This window comes from Typopeltis vanoorti, chromosome 7 (genome assembly GCF_054136105.1).
Source record: "Typopeltis vanoorti isolate ZY-2024b chromosome 7, IOZ_Tvanoo_1.0, whole genome shotgun sequence".
Lineage (NCBI taxonomy): Eukaryota > Metazoa > Arthropoda > Arachnida > Uropygi > Thelyphonidae > Typopeltis > Typopeltis vanoorti.
The window spans coordinates 27,134,874-27,147,830 of NC_143555.1; the positions used below are offsets into that span (position 1 = coordinate 27,134,874).

The 12,957-nt window shown below is 35.6% G+C and overlaps 1 protein-coding gene across 3 annotated transcripts in view; it reads left to right on the forward strand.

Moving 5' to 3' along the window:
* Epg5 (ectopic P-granules autophagy protein 5) overlaps positions 1–12,957 on the forward strand; it is a 923,436-nt gene that overhangs the window by 782,075 nt on the left and 128,404 nt on the right. For all 3 annotated transcript variants that reach the window (XM_090395201.1, XM_090395199.1, XM_090395200.1), the window contains exon 42: positions 7,458–7,706. In XM_090395201.1, coding sequence (XP_090251327.1) covers positions 7,458–7,706 — 249 coding nt within the window. The remainder of the gene's footprint in view (positions 1–7,457; positions 7,707–12,957) is intronic.

The window sequence follows — 12,957 nt, forward strand, 5'->3', positions numbered from 1 at the left end:
TTATCAAGTTGAGAACTTTCCCCCTTTTTAGTAAAAAGTTAAATTAAGGAAGCACTTTACAGCTTCTCTTTGGCACATCCGAATTGCCAGTGTCATTGCTCTTGGGCTTTGGGGCCAAGTAAAATAAGGGTTACTTGAACACAAGCATTGTGATACCGCGACAGTCACTCTGATAACCGAGATGGGTAGTGTATACAGTACAGCATGGATACACTGGGCAAAGGAACGATTCACATTCCAGGTGAGATGGCATGAGATTTAGTACTTACGAATTTAGTATTTCTGGAATTTTCCATTTAATATTTATGGATCGGGGTTGACCACATCATCATCCTCCAATTCCTGACATATATGCTCAAGAGGTGTACAGGATGTGATAGTACTTCATGAAAAATTTACATCAATACTAACTTCCTATCTACAGTTTTCCTCCAAATCAGTCTGTTACTTGTCAAGACTCCAACATTATGAGATCTTATATTTCTATCGTCCAAGGCACTTTTCACCCTATCAATCCAACTATATCTTGGTCTTCCTCTGGGTTGTTTTCCTGCCAACCTGGCAGAGAACATCTGTTTTGCTAATCTTTCCTCGTCCATTCTGTTTAAGTGACCATACCACCTGAGATTAGCTCTACTAACGTATTCCTGGATGCTGTCAAGTTCTTTCCTAATATCCTTGTTTTTAATATGATACTGCCATTGATGCCATCTATTCACAGCTCTAATCTTTCTCAGGACTCTCATATCTGTGGTCTCTAGTCTTTGGTTAAGTGTTTTACTTTTGACCAACTCTCAGATCCATATGCATTTTTGGAAATTATGGAGACAACTACCGTGTTTGAATAAAAACTTTAGTTTATTATTACTAAAATTTTACAATTCGACGTTTCGACCTTTATGTCAAGGTCATCTTCTGGAGCGTACAAATATACACAAGAAACAAGCTATACTACAATCATACTGGTTCGTTAAAGACACTGACTAACCGCTACCACAATTGTTGGCCTGACCTCTGGTGAAAAAAAAAAAAACTATACATCAACGCTAGAGTCCTATTATTTGTGTTGTCTACTATATACATATATTAACATCATTCCAGCCAGTTGGAGTGGAATGGTTTCTAATACTAGCGGATTGGCTAGAGTCCTGACTTATGTTGAATCTTTCATATTAGGTTGGCTGAATGTGTGCCATCCAGATCCTTGGAATTTTCATACCATCTTTATTGTTGCTATTTGGGTGGTTTATCAGGATTTCGCAGGATTCTTTAAATTTTTTTTCGTACCATGTTTTTGTGCGGTGTAAGGAGCAGGTGCTTTTCCAGTTGATTTGGTGTAAGGTGTTAAGTGCATGGTCTGAGAGGCCTGCTTCACTATAATGGTTATATTTAATGTGTCTAATGTGTTCTTTCTTGTGTATAGGGATTGTCCGTCCTGTTTCACCAATGTACGATAAGTTACAGGTGCAGCGGATGCAATAGACTCCAGGATGTGCTAATGGGAGGAGAGGATCCTTAGAGGAGCTGAATATGGTTTTAAGTTTAGTGGGTGGTTTAAAGGTGGCATTGAGGTTATAATGTTGTAGGATTCTGTCGATTTTTTCTGATAACCCCTTTAATGTATGGGATGGCTATGGTTTTACTGTAATCTAGATTTGTTTTTGTTGTGGTTTTATAGAGTATTTTATTGACAGTATTTTTGTTATAGCCATTGTTTATGAATGTGTCACTAATGATTTTTAGTTCTTGTTTCAGGGCTTGCTGGTTAGAGCAAATAGTTGTGGCTCTGTTTTTAAGGGTGTTTATGACTCCATATTTTTTTTTCTGGGTGGTGGTATGAATTTGCATGTATGTATTGGCCCATGTGTGTCGGTTTTCGGTAGACCATGAAGGATAGACTGCCTGAAGGAAGACGTATGTAACTAGTGTGTCTAGGAACGGGAGTGAATTTTGGTTTTCGATTTCGATGGTAAATTGTATGCGTTCGTGTTGTTTGTTTAGGTGGCTGAGGAATGTGTTTAGCATTTGTCGCCCATGCGGCCAGATCGCGAACACGTCGTCAACGTATCTGAGCCAGATTGTCGGTCGAAGTGTGGTGGAATCAAGAGCCCTTTGCTGAAAGGTTTCCATGTAGAAGTTTGCGATTGGGGGGGATAATGGTGAGCCCATGGCTGTACCTTCCTTTTGTAGGTAGAATTTGTTTTGCCACACGAAGTAACCGGACTTTAGTACGTGGGCAAAGAGGGCCGTAATGTCGGGCGGAAATTTGTTCTGTAGTAGGAGAATTGTGTCATTGATGGGGACATTAGTGAAAAGGGCAGAAACGTCAAAACTGACTAATAAGTCGTCTTTGTCGAGTGTTATGTTTTTGATTATGTTTATAAAGTGTTGTGTGTTTTTTATGTAGGAGGGGGAATGACCTACCAATTCCTTGAGTGTTGCCGCTAATTTCTTGGCTAGGTGGTAATTGGGACTGTCTATTCCTTCCACTATTGGTCGAAGGAGTACATTTTGTTTGTGTATTTTTGGAACCCCATATATTCTGGGGGAGTGGGTGTAGTGGGGTTTGATTTTTTTAACTGTGTCTGGTGGCCAAGAAGTGACAGACTTTAGTAGTTTTTCTGTTTTGTCCTTTATCCTCTTTTTTTTTTTTTTTTTTTTTTTTTTTTTTTTTTTTTTTTTTTTCACCAGAGGTCAGGCCAACAATTGTGGTAGCGGTTTAACAAACCAGTATGATTGTAGTATAGCTTGTTTCTTGTGTATATTTGTACGCTCCAGAAGATGACCTTGACATAAAGGTGGAAACGTCGCATTGTAAAATTTTAGTAATAGTAAACTAAAGTTTTTATTCAAACACGGTAGTTGTCTCCATAATTTCCATAAATGCATTCGGATCACCGTGCAAGCCTAAAAGAAAGGGTCTCAGATCCATAAGTTAAAACTGATTTGAACACTGTCTTGTATACAGCTAATTTAGTGTTCTGACTAATTTCTCTCTTATTCCATATGAATTTATTCAATTGACTTCCTATCATACCAGCTTTGTTAATTCTGTTGTCTATTTCCATATTTAATTTACCATCTTCACTAAAAATCGTGCCTAAGTAACTGAAATGTTTTACTTGTTCCACAGGTTCTCTGTTCAAAACACAGTTGACATTTTCAACGATTCTACTTATTTTCATTGTCTTTGTGTTTTTATTGCTGAGCTACATACCATATCTATTACAACAGTTATTCAATTTTCTCAGGGATTCTTGCAAACTTTAAAAGTATAACATCATCCGCATAAAGCAAAGAGCTGACATTAACATCTCCAATTCTGATCTCATGTTTAATACCACTTTCCTTTTCAGGGATATTGCTCCCCCATACACAACTTGCTGATACCTATCAGATAGCCATTCTCTGATCCAATGCACTAATCTAATATCCAACCCCCATCAACTCTAGTTTGACTATCAACTCATCATTCAGTAATCTGTCAAAAGCCTTTGCAAAATCTAAGTATACTACTGTATATCCCTCTCCTCTGTCCAAGGAAGCCGTCACCTTATTGTAATAAGTAAGTAGATTACTAAAACGTGATCTCCCTTCAGCAAATCCATGCTGTCCATCAAACATAATAATTGTTGTCAGCCAAATTCTGGATCCTGGTCTCACTAGCTTCAACAACAACAACTTAACCACAACACCTGACACAGACAGGCATATAATTTGATGCTTGAGTTCTATCACCTCCCTTATGAAGCGGCACAATCTTGTCCTCCTTCCACTCTTTTGGAACTCGACCCATTTTAAAACTCGTATTAAAAAAATATGTCAAAGTAGATGTCAACTCCCTGGCACATTCCTTCAGAATACTTGGTGATATATTATCGAGTTCCACAGCCTTATTAACATCAGGTTTGCACAATTCCCCATACACCTCTTGCTCACTTACAGTCATTCTCTCCTCTCCATCATCAACTGCTGTCATTCTCTCCATGATGTCATATTCACAAGAATGAAAGACCTTTATGAACTGCTCACTAAGTATCTCCACTTCTGGCAGTTGTCCTTATACCATTTTCACCAATCAATGTCATCCTTCCATAATCAGGTTTGCGCAATTCCCCATACACCTCTTGCTCACTTACAGTCAGTCTCTCCTCTCCATCATTAACTGCTGTCATTCTCTCCTGTCCATCATCAACTGCTGTCAATCTCTCCATGATGTCATATTCACAAGAATGAAAGACCTTTATGAACTGCTCACTAAGTATCTCCACTTCTGCAGCAGTTGTCCTTATACCATTTTCACCAATCAATGTCATCCTTCCATAATCATTCTTTTGTTTTTTTTCTGGCTACATATCGAAAGAACTCCCTAGTATTCTTTTTGGCTTCATTAGCTAACTACTGCTCATACTTCACTTTTGCTACTCTTACCAACCAAGTCATCCTCCTTGTAATCTTCATGGAATTGGTTATTACTACTTCTTATTACTATGTTTTTGCATGCTTAATTTCTTCATTCATCCATTTCACACCTACCTTATTTAACCTTCTGTCCCATGGAATGCATTTAGACATTCCTTCTACTAGATAATTCTTGAATATCCCCCCAAGCTGCATTGATCTTTATTCCAGCTAACTCCTCATTCCATGCTACACCTGCAAGCTGTCTCTCCTGAGCTCCTCATAATCACCACCCTTGTAGCCACATATACCCTTTTCTCACAAAGGTCCTTGCACTGCTGGCAATCATCCAGGTAATCACTTCATGGTCACTCTCATCAAGTGGAGGGTGATTTGATTCCTCATTTATAATTACATCCTCGGATGAGATGATCAAATCCAAGACCCTCAATAGTTGTGTAATCTCTGTTAAGGTAGTTTTCCTTCATAAACTCAAGAAATTCATTTTCTTTACTTCCAGTTGCTATTTCATCATACCAGTCTCTATTGTCATAATTAAAATTGCCTAAAATGATCACCCTTTTCTTATTTGCTTGGCTAATTTGATTATGCATTTTATAGTCACTACTATCCACATTATCAGGTCTATAACAACATCCCACTAAGTATTTCATTTTATTCACTTCTATCTCAAACCATACTGTTTGAAAAAAACCACTGACACTATTTACCTCTTGCATCTCTACTTTGTATGGATGTAACTCTTTCTCTATCATCAATAGCACTCCCCCCCCACTCTTTTTACCTTTTCAATCCTCACAAAACACATCATATCCTTCTATCTCTATTCCTGTCAGGATGCCGTCCTCATCCAACCATGTCCCACTTATTCCAACAATTTTTGCATGAACAGACTCAACTAATGCAACCATTTCATTTACCTTGTTTCTTACACTTCTTGCATTTGTATACAAATACAGCAGCTATTCCTGGGTCTATAGCTAGTTCCACTAATATCACTTATTTGATGTGACTTCTCCATGCTAACTCGAGGCATTTCTTTTTCTCCTTATTCATCTTAGAACAACCTTCTTCAAATGCAGCTGTTTTCCGTTGATCCGATGTCATCCCCTTCCCTTTTTGTCTACACATGCATTCATATCCTCTTGGAGCATATATCTTTCTCACACTGTGTTCCTCTTACCACCTGAGCCTCCCCCGTTTCCCTGTCTATCTGGCACACCTGTTCTCTCATTCTTTATACTCATGTTGCTCACGTCTTCATTCATAACCACCTCTTCAATCTCTCCTGTCTTACTCTTCCGTTCTTCCACATTGCTTCCCACCCCTGCACTCACTTCTCTACATTTCAGCAGCAGTCTCTCCCAGCAACTCGTACCAAAACCACTCAAATGCAGTCTGTCACTCCTATACAATTCACTTTGTCCTTCAAACTCATTCCACATATTAGCAAACCGCACTGCTTTCTGCTTACGTATCATTCATAATCCGTGCTCTCCTTTTTTTGCAAGTATATTTGAGAAACAGCTTAAAAGGATTGTGGAAGAGAAGCTTATTCAGGCCAAATGGAGGTTGTCAGGATCAAATTTTCACTTGAAGACAAATAGTTAAGAAATCTTGGGAATATAACAATGATCACTATTCATAGATCTGGAAAAGGCATATGATAAGGTGCCAAGAGGAAAGTTCTTCAAAACACTACAGTTTGTATAGTGTAAATGGGACATTACATCAAGCAGTACTTAGTTTTGATTTGAGTTGTAGGTCAGCAATTAGAATGGAATGAGATACAGGAAGATGGTTTGATGTTAAATGATGTGTGAGACAAGAATGTACATCTCCTGTTTTCATTATCTATATGGATCACGTTATGAAAGAAAGTGGTATTAAATCAGATATAAAAACTGTAAGATGTTAATTTTGGCTATTTACTTTATGAAGATGTGTTATACTACTAAATATATCTAGCACAAATCTGCAAGATTCCCTGACTGAATTGAATAAACGTTGTGATAAATTTGGTATGAAAATCAGCAATAAAAAGACAATGAAAATAGGCAGAAACATTGAAAACATCAAAATGTGTTCTGAATGGAGAACCCATAGAACATGTAAAACCTTTCATCTATTTAGACTTAATTTTTAGTAAAAATGGCAAATATGGAAATATTATCTATTATTGTAGAAAGTCAAGTGAATAAATTTATATTGAATAAGAGAAGAAATAGAATACTAAATTAGCTGTATACAAAACTGTGGTCAAATCCATTTTAACTTTTGGTGTTGTAACTTTTCATGTAGTAGTAGCATAATATCCTGTACACTCTGATGGTACATGCCAGGAATTTAATAATGATGATGATGATGATAAACTTTTTCTTGTGTTATCATTTTAATTTGTTAAACTGTATGACTCAAGTATTGCTGAAACATCAATTTGGGTACCACACACATCATATGTGCCAGCAATCCTGGAATAGGATTCCAGGTGAAATGTTGTATGCTTTCATATTGGTTCTATAGTACTTTAGAACTTAAAGTTGTAATGGATATTCTCTCTGCATTTGTATTGTAATTACTTATCTTAATTTATTTCTGAAGATGAAGTACCTTTGACACTGGTTATGAATTTGTGTGAAAACATTTGCTCGTGTCATTTCTTTTATAAACAGTGAGTATCAACCAGAGAAGTTAATATAATCTGTTGGCATCCTTTTCTAGTTTGATCTGAGATGCAGTCACTGCTCATTTTTCAGTAGGATCTCATATTTTTAGAGATGAATAGCAGTTAGTGAAGTTGTTCTTTGAATTTTTTTTTTTTTTCATCATTTTTGAAAAAAATAATTTTTATAATTTTTTTCTGTTTTTTATTATGGGTTTTGATTTTGTTACAGAGTTTTATATGGCATTTATACTCAGTACGTAGTGTTTTTATACTAGAACAGCATTTATACTTACATATGTTTATTAACTGTAGTATATTTCTCAACGTAAGTTGCCTGAATTTCTTATTAATCTCTTTTATATATTTACAGAAATCTTGCCAGATGAACAGATTAATCTTGCAGTAAAATTAATTAGTGAAGTATTTCTGATTCTTAATCATATTCCAGAGAGTTGCAAGATATCAGAAAATGTGCTTCAAACCATTCAGAATTGGATAAGTACTCATCCTTCCAGCATACTCCTCTTGCCATGTATTCATGTTGCATGCCATTCCTTGATATGTATGCAGCACCTTGTGTTAATAGCAGAATGCTGTATTGCATCAGAATTTAGTTTAGGTAAATATTAAAGAAGTATACTTGCAGTATGGAGCATGTTAACACGTTCGCTGCCAACTACGAGTATACTTGTAGTTGGTAAACCAGCTATGCAAGCCAGCTACGAGTATACTCGTATGACGCTTACCGCCGGCAATGAGATTACCGTACTGACCTTGAAAAAATATAAACATAAATGGATGGAACATGTTCAAAGAATGAGAACAGAAAGATTATCAAAACAAGCCTTAAAATACAAGCCATTAGGAAAAAAGAAAACCAGGACGTCCTCTTAAACGTTCAACGATGACTTCTAAGGCCGGAATTGCGGCCTTAGAAGTCATCGTGCATATCAAGGATTCAGGCCATGTTAGGCCTAAATCCTTGATACGCATGATGATGATGATGACCTTGAAGAAGTGAAAATGATTGGCTTGTGGAGCTAGCATCAAAACTGTGTATTCTCATAGATGGTATATGCTCTGCACAAGCCAGATACAAGTATACTCGTATGACGCTTACTGCCGGCAACGAGAGTACCAAACTAACCTTGAAGAAGTGAAATTGCTCTATGTACTATGCCGAAGTAGCGTGGCAGCAAACATGTTAATAATAAAAAAAATTTACATTTTCGTATGATTGTTTTAGATGATCATCTTACTCAATAATAATAACTTATTTGCTGGCATCCTTTTATATGAGAGAACAAAAATGTTGTTGTTTGGTGTTTTAGGATAAAATGAAAGTTTTCATAATAACTGAACAAGAACAAAATTTTATTCAGAAAAATATGCACTTGCACAATCAATAACCATTTCTCAATAATATATGAATTCATAAATCCGTCTCCTGTAAAACATGAGATTTTTAGAAATGAAAAAAATTCATGCAGTTATTTTCACTACAGCACATTTTCAGCTTATTAGTTGTGTTTATGATTGTTTTCTAATAACAAAAGGTTATACTCAAGATGATGTCTGCAGAATATGGAGGATGGGGTGAAATTTTTTAACCATGTTTGTAGACCCTAATCACATGTCATTTGCTCTGAAAAGACATAAAGTAGCAGCAGAATATTTATGAGAAAGTCAATGGAGTGTGTGTGTGTGTGTGTGTGTGTGTGTGTGTGTTGTGTCCCAATTTACGATTTCTACTCTAAGCTTACAAATTCCTTTTATCTATATTCTTCTAACTTCTATACCCGAGATTTTACCAAAACTTATACCAATATCTAAGTTATTGCTCCCCGTAGTACCCTTAATATTTGTATTTATACTGCGCCTTTTGGGATATTTAGTTTAGGATATTTCATACATAAACAAGGAGAAACAACTCAAATATATCTGAAAGTGTAACTATTGCGGTCGTGACACTTAACTCGATTCTCAACTTAAATTTTCCGCGTGACTAAGTACAATATTTTCAAGTGGTTATTAACTGCACCATTTATGTTGTCATAAATAGGGAGAAAGTCAATCTCGAATATATCTCTTAGTATTTAAATATTATTGCAGTCGTGGCTCTTAATCTCTTTTCTCAACATTAAATTTTCCCGCGTGATTAGGTACGATGATTTTAAGCGGTGCATTGGATTAGCAACATCAGACAACTCTTTTATCATTGAACAAAAGGTTTATTAAGTTTCTAAACATGGTACAATTCAAGTACTAAACTAAAATACGTATAGACTAACATTAAATTATTACAAGCAGTATGGCTATTTGTGATTATGCCACCATACACATTAATTCATAAATTCACCTGATGTGAACAAATTAGATCAATTCACACTATCTGATTATTCATACTGAAATAGATTAACCAATTATTCACTGCTAACACATACTTGTGACATTTCAATTATTTTATACATTAGGCATTCAATTCTTAGGATACGCAATTACTTAATTCACACTATTTCGTTATACCGTTATTTGCACTAACACACAATTATGTCATTTAAATATCTTGTGCAATATAACAGACATGCAAAAATACCTTAGGACTCTTAATCATTCACAAATCTTTAACACTAGTCAATCTACACATAACACATTCTATCATATACTAAAGTCCTAGTATAACTTCAACAGTTCTATATTGGAATCCTGATACTTTTCACAGACAAATTTCTAGCTAACATAGGTTATGATTTACAGTACCTTTCTTGAGCTTTTCGTATGGGCCTTTATTCTTTTCCAAACGAACCCCTGGTATAACTTCTCGTAACTCTGGAATACTTTAACACACATATGTTTGCTCTACTATTAGCAACGAGGACATCGATCTCTTTACAGCTTTCTGCTTTGCGTAGTTATCACTAGCGTTGAAACGAAGAAGATCCCTCCTCTTCTAGGACTCTGTGGCAATTTTTTCTTTGCTTCCTACTCGGGAAAACGGGAATAGAAATCCCGCTCACTTTCGTTTCCGTGTTTTGACGAGGAGATATCACCCCTGTCTCCACTCAGGAAAACCCCGTGAACTCCACCGGAACCAAAACCAAATTCCAAGGCCAAAAGCGACTATCCAAAAAAGGGTCTTCCCCAGGGGGTTACCAACCCTTTTATAGCTGCTCCCCTAACGGCACCTTTTCTTACTTCCTTGCTCCTCCTTCTACTTGTTTTTTAATCATCGACCAATTAGGGTGGCATTTTCTTGCCAAACGTCATTTGATCGGCAAGCCCATTCTCAATGTTTCAATCCGGGGATCGGCCCTAAGCGATAGCTTTGCTTTTCTTGTGCTAGCCTGACTTAATCCCCTTTCAAACTTTTACTATGAATTCTACTTAATAACTTAATCTCTCACATAACGTATTTTATGACTCACCCCTTTCTACTTATTTACTTAAATCTCTCATTTTTAATCGTATTACAATATTAATCTATACTTTCCTTTGTTAGCTACTTATTTAGTTAGAATTCCTTATTTTAAGTCATATTACAATATTAATACATTCCTTCCTTTATCAGCTACTTTAACAACAACCCTTACGTTTTATACATATTACTGGATGCAAGAAATTTTCCATTAAATAATTCATTTTTTTTATGCAGGGGTTTTAATTTATGATATTTATTCTTCATGTTACACCATGATGGCTGAGAATACTATATTCCTAAGATATCAGGTGTAACATGTGTGTGTGTGAGAGTTGTCTTTTAACCAAATTGTCCTAGCGTCAAGCAGTTTTAGAGAGGTTTTTTGATGTACTATCTCAAATGTGAAAATAGCATTTTAAGATTAGGAGGATTTGCATAGGGTTTGTGATTCTGTAGCTGAAAATTAGAGCAAAACAGAATATTAATTTGTAAAAAAAGAGAGAGAGAGAGAGGCTGTGAATGTAATTTGTTTCTGCCTGCCAAGAAAACTATAGGTGTAAGATGAGCCAGTAAGAGAAATCGAATATTGTTAATTACATGACACCTCCATGAAGACTAAAGTCTCCTGGTTTAAGAACACTTCACCCTCCTTGCCCCATAACCCACTGCCCATGCTACATAATCCAGTATCCACAGACATCTGATTCCCACTACTAGTATTTTTGTCTAGTAATTGTGTGTGTTCTCTAGCCAGTTTGCCTGTATGCAGGATGAAACACTTGAGTTGCTGGCAGAAACTAGAGTTCTGGGTGTTCTCAAAGGTAAGAGGGGGATGAAGGAAACCTTGCTTGTTAGAAATAGCAACTGTGTTTTAGTAACATTGAAGTTAACATAGTTTTCTTCACTCCATTGGAAAATGGCAAGATTAGTATTTAAACCATTGGTTATAAATGATGGTAAAACTTGGAATTGTTATGTGATATGAGATTTATCAAATGAAGAGAAGGATGAGTGCACTGTCATGAGCAAAACTATAAGTAGCATTTGAGGTCAATGTGAAAAAGTCATTTATGTCTAGGAGGATGCATGACCCAAAGTGTGAAGCCTCTTGCACTTTGGTATAGATAGTAAAATCTGAAGAAAGAATGCCATCTTCCATGATACACAGTATATAACCAAAGAGAAAAATATTAACCAAACTAAAAATGGTGAAATGTGCCCTGTAGAAATGGTTGGTTCACGGACAGTTTGTTGCAGGAACTATTCATCGTGGGAAAAATTTGCTGAAAACGTTATTCTCTAGAAAACTGAAATTACATTACATTGATACCAATATATATAAAAAAGTAAATGCAGTGCAAGATAAATTTCTCAAAATAGTTTTTTTATCTATTATTTGTTTACATTTTAATTAGATATTCATAATATTTTTATTCTTATACAATGAAAGTAATATACAGGTAACCCTCATATAACGCAGATGTTAGGTTCCATAGAAATGACGCATTATATAAACTGCGTTATGCGAGACTTAGATCACATAGAAAAAGTAGGGTTAGGTTCCAAAATTGTCGGAACTTTAAAATTATATGAACAACAATGACATATCCAACAAAAACAATATTTTTATTTAATTCAGATAATTCATGATAAGAAAACATAAACTATGAGATAAATACATAGTATAAAATTATAAAAATTACAAATTGTACATAAATTTCATTGGACATAATGCATAAGTGTTTTAGACAGTAAAGCACATATTTTAGTTGTCACCACTTGAAATCTCTTGGACATCATTTGTTATAATTCTCATTTCATACTCAGCTGGTTTAGTTATCAAGAAGTCAGTAATAAGACTTTGCTTACCGCTATGCGACAATATTTTTATTAAGTTCATAATATGGCGCTAAACAAATATCCAATTGTCTCGTGAATTTTCTGGAGCACTCCATTGAGGAATCATTATCCGTAAAATAACTTCCTAACATTCTTGCCAAGTCCAATCCTTCTGCTAAAATCTTTAAACTGAATTCTTTAAAGGATTCATCAGAATCTTTGGCAGAACTTTTCCTGCCATTTGGTTTGACGTCATCTATTAATTGTACCAGTTCCTCCTCATTTAAATCTGTTTCTCCATCAATTAATTCAATAATTTCATTTTCAACCATATCGTAAACACCCTCTCCACCAAAAATGTGTGCGGCGTTTATTATATTTTCTGGAACAACTTAGCTCGGCATCCACTGGCAGTACAAAATTTTGTTCAAGAACGGCTTCAGGCCATATTTTTTTCCAACAAGCATTCAGCGTAGAAAGTTGTAATTCCTTAATGGACAGAGATATAATTTTCACACAATTCAATATTGAAAACTCTTTCCACGCTTGAGGCAGTGTCATGTTTGGATTAGATTCCATTTTTTCCAAAATTAATTGGAACGTTCGCCGAATA